The sequence below is a fragment of the Vulpes vulpes genome, chromosome 13 (genome assembly GCF_048418805.1).
Source record: "Vulpes vulpes isolate BD-2025 chromosome 13, VulVul3, whole genome shotgun sequence".
Taxonomy (NCBI): Eukaryota; Metazoa; Chordata; class Mammalia; order Carnivora; family Canidae; genus Vulpes; species Vulpes vulpes.
In genome coordinates, this window is record NC_132792.1 from 36,034,247 (window position 1) to 36,052,335 (window position 18,089).

The following is an 18,089-nucleotide window of genomic DNA, read 5'->3' on the forward strand; positions in this document are numbered from 1 at the left end:
AAGCCACACACACCTGAACATAACCACTCTTTCCTTTTAGTATCCAAAAAACATTACTTGTGCTTCCTTAGAGCTCCTCTTGGCTTTGGCTTTGCAATGTAGTTAGTAGTTTACAAAGTCTCCCAGATTAAGCAGTTAATTCTTGAAGGGAATATAGCCTTCAATGAGCCACTCTAGCATGCTCTCATTCACACAGAAATATTTAGGGAACTAAACAGCCTGCCACTAAGCACTATTTTGAAATACAATCTATTAGAATGAAATAAAAGCTCTCCAATCATCACCTTTTCCATAATAAATATATAAACCTTAGATATCTTGAAGATTACCATAACACTTTTAAGCATAGCCTACTTTTAAAAGGAACAATATATCAGTATATTAAAAAAAAACACCTGGATATCAGAAATGACTAGCTAGCTCTCCATGAGTATCTTGTGCTTCCCCTTCCAGAATGGAGAATTGTTGCTGAGATAAGGACTTCTAAGCCATACATAATGTCCATGCAAACAGTTTCCCTCAGTGAAATTTGAGCAGAATATGTATCACTTCCAGTGTGGGAGGATTAAGAAATAGAAAAATCTTCTCCAGTCTGTCCTCTGGAGAAGACTGAAAGCAGTAGAACTCAAAGTCTGGCCTAGGGCACAGCACAGCCTCACACCCAGGTGGCTCAGTCAGTTAAGTGTCTGACTCTTGATATCAGCTCAGTCTTGATCTCAGGGTCATGAGTTTGAGCCCTGTGTTGGGATCCATGCTGAGCATGGAGCCTACTTAAAAAAAGAAGCCTGGGCTTCTGGTAGAACACAGTCTTTGTGCTGATACATAAAGAAAACGACACTTTTGTTAGGTTAATGCTAACTGGTGAGGATTTAACCAGTTGATTAACACAATTTACACAATGTGTCATTGTTATTAGAGGATAAAAAGTTTTTCCTAAAAATGTTAATGGAAGATATTAAAACAATAAAGGCATTAAAAAATAGAAGATGTGAAATCCATTTCTTTTTCATTTGCCACAGGATCTTCTCTTAGATGTTCCAGAAAGAAATAATGATTAGATAGATTTAAACTCTTGTGCTCTTCCACAAGCAGACAGAAAGAAAATAATTATGCTATCTTCTATAACAAGACATTGACATTCTTGGCTCAGGTTCTTGAACAGATGACATTATTATAAATATTCCTAAATTATCTCATATACTCCCCAATTATTATTGAACTTCCTTTCAAGAGATTTTTCAGAAAATTAAGCCTCAGCAGTCTAATGCATAACACAACACACAAACTATTATCTTCCATTTCATATTCAATATTTTCTGCAGAAAAAAATTTTGACTACTAAATTACCATCAGTTCTCCTTATGTATACCAATATATTTGAGTTTCCATTTTCTTCTTAAGATTTTACTTATTTGACAGAGAGAGAGAGAGAGAGAGAGAGAGAGAACACAAGCAGGGGGAGTGGCAGAGGGAGAGGGAAAGGCAGGGCCTCCACTGTGCGGGGAGCCAACGTAAGGCTCAATCCCAGGACCCTGGGATCATGACCTGAGCTGAAGGCAGATGCTTAACTGACTGAGCCACCCAGATGCCCCATGAGTTTCCATTTTCTTATCTACAAAATGTGGGTTAGATCAGAGGTGCTTAGCTGAAGCCTAGAGATGGACTTCAGCAGGTATGTGAATATCCTAAAGTTATGTGCAATTTCATATGTGCATATTGTAGGTGTAGAACTTTTACAACAGGTTTTCAAGGGTCCATATCCCAAAAAAATAAACTGCTAGACCAGAAAATCTTGAAGTAGCTTCTTATTTCACATTCCAATGACCCTAGGACACTGATTATTGAAGTCTGAAGAAAACATTGTATAATTTTATGCAGTTCAGTATTTGTGCAGTGCAGTAAACATAAAAGGGCCTATTATGAACCAACATTGTTTAGATCAGGAAGACCTCAAAAATGAGGTCTTTGCCATCTATTTTTATAAATAATGTTTTATTAGAACATAGGCACAATACATTAGTTTTTCTAGTATGGCTGAGTTCATGCTACATCAGAAGAATGGAATAGCTGCAAGAGAAAATATATGGCTAAAAATCCTAAAATACTTATTAACTGGCCCTTCAAAGAACTGCTGTCCTCTTTGCTAGATGATGATCAAAAATGACTAAGTCATAACTTCAGACCCAGTAGGCAACATGGTTTTTAAAGTTTATCCATATCCTAAATATTTCTATTAAGCTGTGTATGTGTGTGTGTGTGTGTGTGTATACACACACACACACACACACACACACACACACATGTTCTGGGTAAAAAGGTAAAAAGAAAAGGAAAGACAAACCAAGAAAGAGGAAGCCATGAGGAAGCCATGCAATGGAAGACAAAGTTTATCTGAGCTTCCTAACAAGTAGAATTCTATTTTAAATGAGTAACTATTGGGGCACCTGGATGGCTCAGTGGTTTAGCATCTCCCTTTGGTTCAGGTCGTGATCCCGGGGTCCTGGGATGGAGTCCCACATCAGACTCCCTACAGGGAGCCTGCTTCTCCCTCTGCATATGTTTCTGCCTCTCTCTCTGTTCCTCTCATGAATCAATAAATAAAATCTTAAAAAATAAACTATTAAATAAGAAAAAAATTTAACTAAAAGACCTTGAGTAAATTAAAGGACAACATCCTTTTTTTGAAAGACAACATCTTCTTAAAGCCATTTTAGATAAAATGACCTTCAATAAAAGCCGAAGGCTATATACTTCAGAGAGCACAGAACCACATAATCCAGCTAATCTAGCTTAGAAGTTGTCTCACTTTACAGAGAGATAAAATGCAGAGAATACTGATAAAAGCATGAATGAATAAATAAATAAAACATCCTTAAACCTTCTCTCTAAATTGGAATTATCAGTATATTTTACAGGATATGCTAAGCTCACAATTCAAAACTGTTCTTAGCAGCAATTGAAAGTCCTGTGCCCATAGATCAGTGACTGAAAGAGAACGTGCATACTTCAAATCAGTTATTCAAATTCTTTTGACCCTTCTACCAGAAGAAAATATTACATTATAACCCAGCACAAGCCTACACATATGCACACATTTCTTTACTAATAACTTTACTATATGCCTTTATGCTCTGAGGTTTTCTATTATTTTCCATATATTCTAAATGCTTGCTATGACCCATTAAATTGCTCTTCTACTGCACTAATTGGTCAGGATCCATAATCTGATAAAAGACTATTCAAAATACCAAGAAAAGAGATTGCAAACAGAATATTAGATGTCAACTTATGTTCTTCCCCAATTCAAAAGTGACCCATCCCTCAAGAGTGTAAAACAAAGGACCATTGGCAACACGAACATCAGAAAGCATCTCTGAGTCTATGTAAATGCTCAAACTCCAAAATTGTAAACACAGCCATAACTCTGCCCTAGAAATTTTGAGACCAAAAATTAATTTCTACCATGGAAGAACCTTAATATGGTTCCCAGGCAGGACAAGGTTGCCAGAAAAGATTCCTCAAATAACCATATGAGTCAACCTTTAAATAAAATGATTTACCATTATCCAGCTGGATTCTCAAATTATCCCTTTTTTCCCCACTTTGGCAAGATTAACTTTACTCTGCCTCCCAGTAATTGCCCAACATGTTCAGTTACTCCCTAAATCAACTCCTTCACTGTGATTTATGTCAGCATAAAAGAGGATACCAGTCCTCCTATTAGGCAAGGCAGCAAAGCACATGTTAATCAAAATGCTACCTCAAGTAGTTAAGAATACAGTTCTATTTCATGCCTCTAAAAATAGGATTATTTCAGTTATGTTTATGTTTTTATGTTTTATTTTTAATGCTCCCAAAAAATAGACCAATTTTCTCTATTCTGAGTATCAGTCTAAATTCTATTAAAGGCTCTAAAGAATTTTTAAAAGTCTGGGACCTGTTTTGAGTACATGCAGGTTAGCCTATAGATTTTTATCTGTGAAATCAACAACTGAAAAAAGCTTTTAGTTTATCTTAAACAAGTTCTTAAAAGAAAAAGAAGTGTTACAAGACTCAACAGTTAAACTTAAAAATGATTATTCTCACCAGAATTTATTAATGGAGAGGATTCAATACAATGAGCTGACATAGGAAGTTTTGAAGGGATATGTAGTCAGAAATTTGGGGAGGTAAAAAGGTTGCCCATTTAATAAGAACAAGCTACAGTTTAATTTATACTTTAATTCACCAAGGATTTTTCCCAAGAATTAGCAAGAAAAAATTTAGAAAGTTCTGGAACAATCACACCACTCTAAGAATTTTTTTTTTTAAGATTTTATTTCTTTATTCATAGAGACAGAGAGAGAGAGAGAGAGAGAGAGGCAAAGACATAGGCAGAGGGAGAAGCAGGCTCCATGCAGGGAGCCTGACGTGGAACTCAATCCAGGGTCTCCAGGATCACGCCCTGGGCTGCAGGCGGCGCTAAACCGCTGCGCCACCGGGGCTGCCCCACACCACTCTAAGAATTAGAAATATTCAGAAGTAAAATATCTTCCTCTACCACCTTCTCCAGCTATAGCAATTAATCTATTTAAAGCTATAGCAACTAATCTATTTAAAGCCAGGGAGATTACCAAAACTTGTTAAGTTCAGAAGAATATAAAGCATCAGCATTAATATTACTATAACACTAGTTTAAAATGTTCAACTAAAACGTAACTTAGAACATATTTGAGGGAGGGGGGCTATGAAATGCTGTATCTAACTCTACTCTCTTAGTAGATGGTGCCAGAAGGCTGTCAAAAATTAACTAGGTTAAAACCAACAGAAAACCTACAAACTTTTGGCACAGAAAACAAATATATAGCAATGTCAACTATATCTCTGAGAAAAAGAAATGACTGATGAATAAAATCAAAAGAGAAGTGACTGATAAAAACAATTCCTAACTGTAAAAAGGTAGCAATGCACTATGGCCACAGAGCTGACATGTCATGATCATGTTATTCTTCTTCATTAAATAGTTACTAAGGAACTGTTATTTATTTGTAAGCCACTACTGTTCCAAGTAAATAAAAACTTCAGGAAATGAAAGAGATGGTTATAAAATTCTATGATCCTGTTGGTGAACTCTACAGTTTCCTGAAACTCAGAACAATCTAGTGACTTTCCTGTTTAGCAAGAAGCAAGGGAACAAAGAGACTATGAGTAACAAAGCAGAGGCATGTCTTTGCTTGGACAGGATGTAAGAAAGAAATGTAAGTTAAAATCCTGCTGAAGAGCATCAAAATTTGAATGAAAGATATTTTTGAGGGCTCTGGGCTTGATCTGTTCTTATTTCATGAAGCAAATGTACACACAAATATAGTCTTTTATGACACTAAATACTGAAAGTGTACATTCTACAACAGGCTACAACAATTAATAACAAGTGAAATTTTAGTTTTATCAAGTTCATTAGAAGTTACCTGGTGGTAAATCAGGATCTGTGGGAGCAGCCTGCTGAATTCTTCGGGGTTTTACTGATGGTTTCGTGTTCTCAGTAGTACTACGGTTCGTAGAATGAGAACCACAGCTTTCATGGTCATCCTATTATTATTTTAAAGAAAAGTATCAACCACCATTCAAGAGTTAGGAAAGGTTTTCTTGGTTGAATATACACAGCTTACAGTTACTAAATTTGATCAGCTTATTTTTTAGCTCTAAAAATCTATATAAACAAACAATTCTTATGATTTGCATTCTCAAACAGCATTTAAAAATAACAATTACTGTACACCACAAATTCTTCATTTCTTGAGTTGGGATCTAAACAAACCACTTGATAACACCAAAGAATTCTTGGGCAGCCCAGGTGGCTCAGCAAGTTTAGTGCCCCCTTCAGTCCAGAGCCTGCTCCTGGAGACCCTGGATCAAGTCCCACATCAGACTCCCTGCATGGAGCCTGCTTCTCCCTCTGCCTGTGTCTCTGCCTCTGTGTGTGTGTCTCTCGTGAATAAATAAATAAAATCTTTAAAAAAAAATTCTTATATATGGCTTTTGCAAAAGACGACTATTTAACAGAAGTGTTTAAGGACTTTCCATCTGAATACAAAATAAATGGAAAGGGTCTTAATTTCTCCCTTGCTGTTTATCTGTTAAGGCCTTCAGTATTTTGTGTGTTAAATTAAATTTGAATCCAAGTTGTCTTCTTAGTCACTTTAATGATTAATCTCAATCATCCTTAGACTCCTTTGCAGTCTAATTATGTTTACTGAATTATTATCCACATTAGATACAAGTTTTCATTGGGTTTTAATATGGAGAACAAAAACTTCAACAAAACACATTTTTGAAATGTATTCCCTTATTTATAAATGCAGACAGTACTCTTTTCCTGCCTTTATTCAACTGTAAGTTTATATAATGCTCTTATATGCTAATTGTTGGACATACAAAGATAAGTCAGGTTTAATACCTGTCCTCAAGGATTTCAGAATCCATTGAAAACATATAACTAGGTTTTATGGTTTTTATGTTAGGAACAAAAAGAGAGAACTTCTATTTGGAAGAACTAGAGAGGTCAGGCTCATAAAAGTGAGTATAGGAATGTTTTAGGTTAAGATTGGAGGCTAAATAGAGGGAAATCATAAGCAAAAGCAAAACAGTATATATGCATGTAGCATGTACAGAAATAATGATTAGTCAAATAAAGCCAAAGTATACAATGTTTAAGAAGAGAGAACCATACCAGAAGCTAAAGACATGAATCAGTTCAATAAAAATAACGTAACATTAAGAACTATAAAGATGTTCATTCTAGTTGCCATGTTTCGAGATTTGGTAATTAGGATGCCAATAACGTATAAGAAAAGAGATTTCATACTTCTAGTAGAAACACAGGAGAGCAGTAAATGAATAGTTTAAAGAGTGAATGAGAAATCAAAAGTGGAAACAATACACATAGATTGCTATTTCAAGAAGACCGGCAATACAGGGAGAAAATAGATGGGGCTTAGTAATAAAGTAAAAGCATCTGGCATCTTCTTTTTTTTTTTTTTTTTTTTAAGGTTTTATTTATTTAATCATGAGAGACACAGAGAGAGAGGCAGAGACATAGGCAGAGGGAGAAGCAGACTCCCTGCAGGGAGCCCGATGTGGGACTCGATCCAGGGACCGCAGGATCTCGTCCTGAGCCAAAGGCAGATGCTCAACTGCTGAGCCACCCAGTCATCCTTCATCTGGCATCTTCTTATTCCTATTTTTGGGATAAAAGAGCACATTTTGCCTAAAGGAAAGGTACATATGAGGAGAATTCAAAGGTCGAGATATAGGGGCACCTGGGTGGCTCAGTCAGTTAAATCTCTGACCCTTGATTTCGGCTCAGGTCATGATCTCAGGGTTGTGAGATTGGAGCACCACGTTAGGCTCCATGCTGGGGGTGGAGCCTGCTTAAGATTCTCTTTCCCCTCTCTCTTCGCCCCCTCTACCCCTCTTTAAAAAAAAAGTATCAATACAAAAGATAGCCAATGGTGTACCGTGCCTCATCAATTCATTAATCACTAATAAAACTATTTTAAAACACAAGAAGGGTAAGGAAATAGGTTTTTCTATTTTACATATTTGAAAAGAAAATTTAAAGATAAAAAAAGGAAAACCAAAAAAAAAAGAAAAACCATTAAATTTACCAATAGGATACTAGAATAAGAACAGTAAGACCTTTAGACCACAAAAATTCTTATTCAATACCACACCAAGAGAATAAAACAATTAAAGAAGATAAATCTTTTACAAAATAACATGGCTTCAACACTAGGGATATAGTAATAAAGAAAAAAATTTGTTTGAAACTTCAATACAAGCAGAAAGTAAAAGTTTTGTTATCATAAAGAAAAAATTTTCACATGAACTTATGTTCATTTTAAATTAATGCAAAACAAACTTCACTATGTTTCAGTCCACAAAACAACTTCACTATTCAATCTTTGTAATGACATCTTCTGTTTTTTGGGGGGAGTGTTATCATCTCTAAATACTAAAAGACCACTACTGTGAATAAAAACTTACTGTAGTCACTTTTAGTTCAGCTTACATCCTTAAAAATGTTTGTAGTCATACACTTCTGCACAGCGTTAACATTAAAAGCACACTATTAATTTTTGAAACATATGGTTGTCTCAAAAGCCCAGAAGTAAAACATATTCATTAAAGAAACGTGGAAAAGTTCCAAGTGAACTGCCAAAACTAGCGTAATTATAAAAATATTTAACACTGAAACCATCTGAAATCACATACTGTATATAGATTACAGTGATGTCATAATAAACATTCCAGCCAAAATGCACTAAAACTACTGCAGTCCAATAAATCTGCCACATATGAGATGACAAACATTTTTAAGCAAAAGAACAAGTTATTTTTATTTTTAAAAAGTTATTAGCAGCAAAAAAAAGGGTAAAGTGCATAGACTAAATATAAGATTTCAAAGAGTTAAAAAAAAAAACACACTGCATAAAGCTTCCCTATGAACTACCCATTATTATTCAAAAAACTAAATAATTTGATTGACCAAATTTATAATAAACATGAAATCTGAGTGAGCTTTAAAAATGACCATTAATCATGGTACTCACAGGAATTTGTATTATAAAACAAACATTACCAAATATACATATACAAATACTTCTTTTTTTTTTAAGATTTTATTTATTTACTCATGAGAGAGAAAGAGGCAGAGAGACAAGCAGGCTCCATGCAGGGAGCCTGACGTGGGACTCGATCCCGGGACTCCAGGATCACACGCTGCCCCAAAGGCAGGCGCTAAACCACTGAGCCACCCAGGGATCCCCCAAATACAAATACTTCTTAATTATGGTTAGGAAATAAAGTTGTATATATAATTAGAAAGTAATCCTTTTGATAACCTGAACTTGTTTTCATTTCCATTACATTTTAATTGTATCAATTATAAGTCACCTTCCATTCAAATCCTATCCCGTTAAATAAAAATAAAGCAAAACAAGAATTATAATATTTACCATTAAAACTGGAATTCCTTCCATCATTTTGAGTTCACCATCTGCTTCTAACCAGTATGCATCACTTTGGACACATTTTGCTTCATCGAAAGTCTCTAATTTCTACTAAAAGAAACCCTGTTCTCAAAAATAACTAGCTAAAATGTTTTGAGATAATTTTTAACCCCAAACACATTACAGTTACATCTTTCTTATTTAGGCTGCAATTTTTCACAAAATGTCTGGTAAGTATATTTCATGGCAAAAGAATGTTTTCTCTTGGGGACCACATAGCTATTTCTGAAAATACTGCCCTTTGCTCCTCATGAAACAAGCAAGAATGTCATTTCCTTACAAAAGTTCCTAACAGAAAATGTGGTGAACACTGTATGTAAATAGATCCATTACTTACATACTGACAGATCATAGGATCAGGTTGCATACTTTTCACCTCAGCCCTCATCAGGGGGAGTCAATTAAAACTTGAAACCCGTCAACTCCCAGATTCATAATGATATGAATAAGATTGAGGACATGACTTAAAACAGGTGGCTGAATCATTCTAATTCCTTATTTAAAAATAGACAAAGAGGCTAAAGATCAAAAAAACTGAAGGAAAAAAGTTAAAAAGTAGAATTAAGAAGTGAGGGGATCCCTGGGTGGCTCAGCGGTTTGGCGCCTGCCTTTGGCCCGGAGCGCGATCCTGGGGTCCCGGGATCGAGTTCCGCATCGAGCTCCCAGCATGGAGCCTGCTTCTCCCTCTGCCTGTGTCTCTGCCTCTCTCTCTCTCTCTCTCTCTCTCTCTCTCTCTCTCTGTCTCTCATGAATAAATAAATAAAATCTTTAAAAAAAAAAAGTGATGTGCTTTATGCCCTTCAGCCTTGTGGCATGCAGATAAGCAGAAAAGGACTAGCTTATCTGGAAGCTATGGTCACCAAAAACTACTGAAATAGAATGAGGGCCTTGCAAATGAACTATTGCAGAACTCGTAGGGACAAGCATCTTTATCCTCTCCAGTAGCAAATATACTGGCAATTGTCAAATGCAATAAAGAATCTCTCAGAGAGGACGCCTGGGTGGCTCAATGATTGAGCATCTGCTTTTGGCTCATAGTGTGATCCCAGGGTATGTAGGCACAATCTCTTCACACATCAACTTCAGCCCACACAAGAGACTGCTTCCATCTTCTCTCCCAAGGTCGAGAAGAAGAGAGTTATGCCCCCTTACATTCCTTTGCTTGATCCTCCCAAAAGAAGAAATAGCTAATATGATAGGCTGAAGCTGAACATTCATTAGGCCACATTTAAATAATGAAAGACATCACTTCTAACTGTAAACACACTGTGTGGTGGGGCCTGTCTTCTATCTTTGAGATCCATGCTACTCAAGTAACAGGACCAAAGCCATTTATCCCAGATTAACATCTTTCTCCTGCCTTCTTTTCACACATACACAGCCACCTGACCCAGATACTACCCAGCCAGAAAACTGTGGTTGACTGCAATACATTCAAGGAACATCTGCCCTATATTCTTGCCTAGGACATCTCCTTCCATTGTATCACTAAGCGTGTATCATATTGCCAACCTCTCCTCCTCTCTTTTCAGGCGGTGGACTGAATTTGTTAGACCCACTCATATTTGGAAGGTGAAAGAGGCAGAAATTAATAGAGGAAAGAACAAAAGCATATAAAGAAGCATTCTGGCAAAAGACATTTTACTATTTAATTTTTACCAGAATTCACAAAGGCGGACAGGGGATTGGGTGCTTGAGTAGATTAATAAAACTATAGTTTTCTTAGGCATAACTTCTTTCAGCAAGAAAGACCTGATCAATGTGTATGCAGGTGTTGACACTTAGAGAGAAAGTAAGTAACAAAAACAGATGATACCCTTATCTGGCGGGTATTTTACTTACCTACTTGAGGAACAATCTTTATATGTATAAAAAGGTTAAGAGCAATATAAGTTAGTCAGCAATCATGTACGTCACAAAATAAACAATAATGACCTTTACTGAATACTTATACACACCAGACCAGGCCTCAAGTATTTTAAGGATGAGGGAATGAGAGGTTAAGAGGTCCAAAGGTCAAAAAAGACAGGAAGTGACTAAGCTGGGATAAACACCCAGATGTGTCTGCTGAAAAGCCCTTCCTATCAGCCCTTTCCTGAACTTGAAAAAGACCAAAAAGCAGGGAGAAAAAGAAAGAAGGAAGGCAGATGGGGAGGAAAAGAGACAAACAGAATTTTTTTTTTTTTTAATTTATGGTACTTCTAATGTGTCACCTACTGCTAATGACATTATATTTATCTCTCTTAATCCTCTTACCAACCCTATGAATTAGACACTGTTCCCCATGCAAAAGTATCTCCATTTAAAGATGAGGATACTAAGGCATAAAGAGATTAAATTGTTCAAAATCCCACTGGTATTAAATCAGATAATCCTAACTAGAGTTGCTCTACTTCCTCCCTATGAGAAAAGACCAAATAATGCCACTGTACTGAGGATCATATATTTGGAGGGAATGGATCACAGTGAGCTTTAGTCAGAAAAATGCCACAAAGGACATGAGGTTAAAAAAGACTGTGCCCTACAGGACAAAAAAAAGGAAATGACTGAACCAAAAAAGGTAGGAAGGAAGAAAGCACGTGTCTTATTGAAAAGAATAAGTAGTCCAATTTAGGGAGAGAACAAAAAAACATAAAGCTATAAAAAAGCTAAAGTAAATTATCTCCACCATGAATATCTTCCTTATAGAAATTTAAGCTCGATTTTACATTCTGGTGAGTCAGCAAAACTTAGGAGTGGAAGATTAACAAAATGAAGTACATCATTCAGGAAGAAGAATCTTCTGATTATGTGACAAAGCAAAAGCAGACACACCAACAATTTACAGATTATAAAAAGCCAGAAATTAGATGATGTGAGAAATAGCAATGAGAATGTTTTTAAATGCTCAAAAGTTAACACATAAAAAAAAAAAAACCTCTGCAAATGGCTGTTCTCTTTCCCTTACCCCCATTTCCAAAAATAAAAAAAATCCTCTGTCCTTTACATCCTAATTTAGTCAACAAAACTACCATCTTCTCAGTCTAAAAAGTGAAACATGAACTTTTATAACTACTCTAACTTTGCAAAATGATGCTAATGAGCTTTGGAAATTTCAGGGCATAGTGATGCTTGACCATGAACTATACAGGATGACACTGCTCTCTAAGCTCCTGACTACACAGGAAGTAACCACCTGATTTGATAAATCTAATTTTATAATAAATAGTATGCTCATTTTGGAATATGTGGCATTTCTGGTGAATGCACATCAACACCAAGGGTGTTGTATGTCCACAAGGGAATTGAATATGTACACGTCAAGATCAAAACAGCAACTGGAAATAAAGATGTAGGGCTCATCCCAAACAGAAACAGTATTTAAAGCTACTAGATTTCCAATTTAAAAAAAGATAAGGATTAACACTCCTAAAAATATGGCAGACTGGATAAGTGGAAACATTTAGGGCTGAGGGATGCTAACAATAAAGTTTAAAGAAAAAAATTTAGCCAGGTTCAAAGCAGTGAGTCAGACTGAAAAAGAGATCCAGTTATGCTCAAGGTATAAGAGTGGACTGAGCCAGGTGAGGAAAAAAGAGGACTCAAAATGGTCCAAGTATGGCAAGAGACCATTACCAGGCTTAACACTTGAAACCAATAATGTAGTAAAACAACCAATTCTTGAAAAGTGGCCAAAAAGAGCTACTGCCAACTGTTGCCTAGAACTTAACATGAAGCCGCATGGCAAGGGAGTCAGAGAAAACAAACCTCACAAATAAGAATTGACACAAGTAACTCTGTATCACCCAATATCAACACCCAGGAGCCCAAAACTGCCAAAATAAGACTTGGCTCCAGAGGACAGCCAGAACAGGTTAACTTCTACTAGACAAGAAGGGATGAGCAAAAGGGCTTGAGAGAGAAAAGGTGGCAAAACAGATAGTGACCCTACTCAAAACAACCTTACAACCACTATTCTAAAAAGCACAAAGCAATCTAATGCCAAAACAGCTGAAGAAATCAATGACATTCACAGTATTATTAATCTTCTAGAACAGACTTAGGTTTTAAAATAAATGTATTAAAATCCTCACAGAGGGATATGAACAAACAATATCTATATGTATACACACACACACACACACACACACACTCCACAGAGAAGCAGAGACATGGCCCCGCCTTCAGCCATGGCCCCCCCTTCAGGAGTATGATTATAGAACTATATTAAATTTAAATAAATAGAAGAGAGCCCAGAAACATATCAAGATAGATATGAATAACAGAATGTCCTATGAATAGGACAGAGTTGGTATTATAAATCATTGGGGAAGAAAGACTATTCAAATAGTACAAAAAAGTAGTTAGCCATATTCCTGCCTCATACTACAATGAAAACACACACACACACACACACACACACACACACATATATTCTAATAACTTAATTTCTAACCATTCAGTGTTAACTTGTTTTCTTCCTGTCTCCAAATAAAGAAAATATACTTTAAGAGCTCAAATTACTTGGGTATTACTTAACCAAGGTATCTGACAATTTAACACTAAATAGTGCTTTACCTTTCCAAATTATCTATTTCCACATAAATATAAATATACACAACAACTATACTGTTCACACTGACAATGTCAACTCAGCATAAATGTCTGCAGGCTCTCTAAATTTTGAGTACTCACAAACATGCAAATTCCTATCATATCAATTGGAAAAGGCAATATATAGTATTTATGCTTTAAATGGAATTTAATGTCAATATTTGGATGATCACATACTATAAAACGAGGGTAGGCAGACTTCTTCTATAAAGGTCCAGACAATAAAAATTTGGGTTTACAATCTATATAGTCTGTTCCAACTATTCAATTCTGCCATTGCCCATTGAAACATGAAAACAGCCATAGACAATATGTAAACAAATAAGATGGGCTATGTTTCAAAAAACCTCTATTTACCAAAACAGGTGGTAGGACAATGGACCACCGTATAATAACCCCAGCTTTAAAACATCTGTCTTAGGGCAGCCTGGGTGACTCAGCGGTTTAGCGCCACCTTCCGCTCAGGGCGTGATCCTGGAGACCTGAGATCGAGTCCCAAGTCAGGCTCCCTGCATAGAGCCTGCTTCTCCCTCTGCCTATGTCTCTGCCTCTCTCTCTGTGTGTATCTCTCATGAATAAATAAATAAAATCTTAAAAAAAAAAATTTAAAGGTTTTAAAGGAATGACAGAAATGCTAAAAAGTGTTTAATTATGTACCATAACAACATTACCAAGTATAAAACTCACAAATTCTTAAGTTTTATTATAAATATATATAATAGGGATCCCTGGGTGGCGCAGCAGTTTAGTGCCTGCCTTTGGCCCAGGGCGCGATCCTGGAGACCCGGGATCGAATCCCACATCGGGCTCCCGGTGCATGGAGCCTACTTCTCCCTCTGCCTATGTCTCTGCCTCTCTCTCTCTCTGTGACTATCATAAATGAATAGTAAGAAATAAATAAAAATTTTTTAAAAATGTGAATAAATATATATAATATGTTATTATTATATTATGACGACTCTTTTTGCTTTAGGTATGAAAGGGACTTTCACTCCTAAAGAAGTGGTGTAATATGCTGCTTTCAAAAAAAGGGGGGGCAGGGGGTGGAGAACAAAGGAAAAAAATCAACAGCTATGTTTACCATATTTCTGTTTCAATAAGAAACACTTGTTTACTTTATATCTGAAACCCCGTAACATCTATGTTATACTTAAGTTTCCATTTATACTCATACAGTTTTTTTTTTTTGGGGGGGGGGGTGTAGATTTTATTTATTTATTCATGACAGACACAGAAAGAGAGGCAGACACAGGCAGGAGAAGCAGGCTCCATTCAGGGAACCCGATGTAGGACTCGATCCTGGAACTCCAGGAACACACCTGAGCCAAAGGCAGACACTCAACCGCTGAGCCACCCAGGAGTCCCATATACTCATACTTTAAACAATAGTTAGGATGTAAATGCTTTAACTGTTATAAGAAAACAATGTATTTCTTTCTATTAAAGAATTATAATTTATATTTTAATAAGCTTGTTTTTCACAGCCTACACTCTGTCTAATTTGAAAAAGAAAAATAATTTATTTCATAAAGGTGTATACAATCTTTCATTGGCATTTCTCTGGTATATGAAAATTTTCTTTTAACATAAACTACTTAAATACAGAAAATCCTAAATAATATTTTCCCCTATCACACTGCTGTTTGCAAGGAAGATATTACAATAATTTTATTTATACTCAATCATATTTCCTATTTTCCCTATAAAACAAAAGCAATTCAGAGGCAATAATGGTGTTACTAAATATGATACAAAAATCCAGAAAGATCTAATTTGCAGGGATGTCTGCATTTAGACAAGTTGAGGCAAACAATAAAACCTATCAGGAAAGCTGAAGATTGCACTGTTAAATAAGCATAAGCCTAAACTTCAGGAAGAACTCAACAACTGAATATTGATCATCAACAGCACCTCCGTGCATGCGAATACACAAAGTAACCATCAACACCAAACAAGAGTCTCTCCTTAAAATTACTCCATATTTGGACAACGTGAGTAAATTTAATTCTCCACCAAAAAGATATCAAATCTGAATATTACAGTATTTATAATCATCTCAAATTAGACCAAAGTTAACTTAATAGTAATATTTACAGATTATTACTGAAGTTTGAAAGAGTAGTTCTATCAGAGTAGTAAAGGAAGAAGCCAGATTATAGTACGTTAAAGAGTAAGTGTTGTTGAGCAAACTGAGACAGGAAGAGACTCCATTCAGTGTAGACATAAAAAAAGATCCTGAAGATAGTAAAATAGAATGGAGAGGATACAGGATCACATTCAGGATACTCTGTACAATGGTATCAACTGCCATCTCCTGCATAAGTGAGAAAAGAAAGAGTCCTTGACTTTAGAACATTATTTATAAAGGAATTTTTTTTAAAGCAAACAGATAATACGTAGAATATTATTTTACAGTATAACACTTATGAATAAAAACAATGCAAGAAGCTTTAATTCATTGTTTATAATCATTACAAACATCCTATGAGATACTGTGATTTAACAAATGAGGAAATTAAAGTTCTTAAGGACAAACCGCTTATCAAAAGTGAAAATTTTGCGCAGCCCCCACGGCGCAGCGGTTTAGTGCCGCCTGCAGCCTAGGGCGTGATCCTAGAGACCCTGGATGGGTCCCACGTCAGGCTCCCTACATAGTGCTTGCTTCTCCCTCTGCCTATGTCTCTGCCTCTCTCTCTCTCTCTCTCTCTCTCTCTCTCTCTCTCTGTGTCTCTATGAATAAATAAATAAATAAGCTTTTTTAAAAAATGAAAATTTTTTGACAGAGTTTGTTAAAGTCTTGAAAGAGTTCAAAAAAGGAATTACTTTAAGCTCTTTCTATTACTCTCACCAAAATCCTTTCATCTTATAGTTAACCATTTTTCTCTCATTCCAACTCTTGCTGTCTCTTTAAATTAGAAATGATAGGGTTGCTATTAGAAAAGCTGTAGGCATAAGCAGATAAACAGGAGTTAACCCAATGGTTATATCTAGCAATCAGAATTATTAAGCAAAGAAAGCTGCAAAGACTTTCTCAAATGAACAAAAACTGAAAGAATCTATGGCAAGATGAAATGGACTACAAAAATTATTCAAGGAAGTTCATCAAGTATAAAATGCTGCTAGATGAAAACTTTGATATAAAGAAATCAAGAATGCCAAAGTATATGGGTAAATAGAACACTTTTTCCTTATTTTTTAATTTCTTAAAACAAAAACTGTTCAAAGCAATTATAACATATTGCAAATATGCAACATATTGCAAATTTATAACATATATAGAAGAGTTAAAACAACATTAGCACAAATTATGGCAGGGGATAAAGAGAAGCATACCGTTGTAAGCATACTAAAGAATAATATTTATATTACCCATGAAGTGGTATATTGTTACTTGAAACTAGGTGATATAAGTTAAACATGCATATTATTAACCCCAAAGCAATGACTAAAAAATGGAGAGATAGCAAATAAACCAGTAACAAAGATAAAATGGATTGCTCAAATATACTCAGCAAATGCAAAAAAGGCAGGAAAAGAATTCGATGAGACAAGCAGAAAACAAAGACATTCAACTTAAGAACTTAAGACCAACCTTACTAAAAAAAAAAAAAAAAAAAAAAGACCAACCTTACTAAAATCCACATAAAATATACACTACCTAAAACACTCCAATTAATAAGCAGACTGTCAGACTAGTAAAACCCAACTCTGTCTATAGAAAACTCAGTTCAAATACAGACTTAGTACTTTCTATGTACTAGATATCTCAAGTTTAAAAAAAAAAATCATGACATAATGAACAAGTTCAAGTAAAAAAGAAAATTAGCAGTATCTAACCATCAGAAGGAAAATCAGGGAACCACTGCATTTTATGCATTGAAAGGGAACCTATAGACTAGCCTTTGAACCAAACAGAAGTAAAAACTAAGAAGCTGCAGTCTTTGTTCTTCATTATTGTTAATGCCAGACAACACACTGAGATGCCTTAAGGCTAAAAAAGGAAAGAGAACATGCAACCAACCACCAGCAAGCTGCAAAGTATCAAACCAGTATTGTTTTCTGTCTGCAGCATTTAAACATATAAATTATAGTGTCCACAACACTGAACACTATAATTGAGGTTGTACTGGCACTTCTATTACAACCCCATATTTTCATTCATTCATAACATTCTTAGAAAGTCCTTCATAAAAATAAAAACTTCATTACTTGTTTAAATCCAAATGTGACTTTTCTTCCTAAGATAGAAGAGCTATGAGAGAATGAAAATACCATTTTCAGCTCAAAAGGGAAAAACTTCCCAAGGATTAAAGGAAAAAACTTCCCAAGGATAAAACAAATACAACAGGACCCCTCTAAAACATCCAACATGGTAAACAGTAATTAAAACTTCCTCAGTGGGATCCCTGGGTGGCGCAGCGGTTTAGCGGCTGCCTTTGGCCCAGG

General features: G+C 35.6%; 1 protein-coding gene across 27 annotated transcripts in view; it reads right to left on the reverse strand.

Annotated features, from left to right (window-relative positions):
• The window catches only part of VPS13B (vacuolar protein sorting 13 homolog B), a 727,825-nt gene that overhangs the window by 681,567 nt on the left and 28,169 nt on the right, over positions 1-18,089 (reverse strand). For 20 of the 27 annotated variants that reach the window (XR_011996562.1, XR_011996561.1, XR_011996560.1 and 17 more), the window contains exon 4: positions 5,448-5,568. The exons of the other annotated variants lie outside the window; for them this stretch is intronic. Coding sequence is in view for 15 of the 20 variants with exons in the window: in XM_072734208.1 (XP_072590309.1) it covers positions 5,448-5,568 (121 nt within the window). In the remaining 5 variants the exon portion in view is untranslated. The remainder of the gene's footprint in view (positions 1-5,447; positions 5,569-18,089) is intronic. 27 annotated transcript variants of the gene reach the window in all.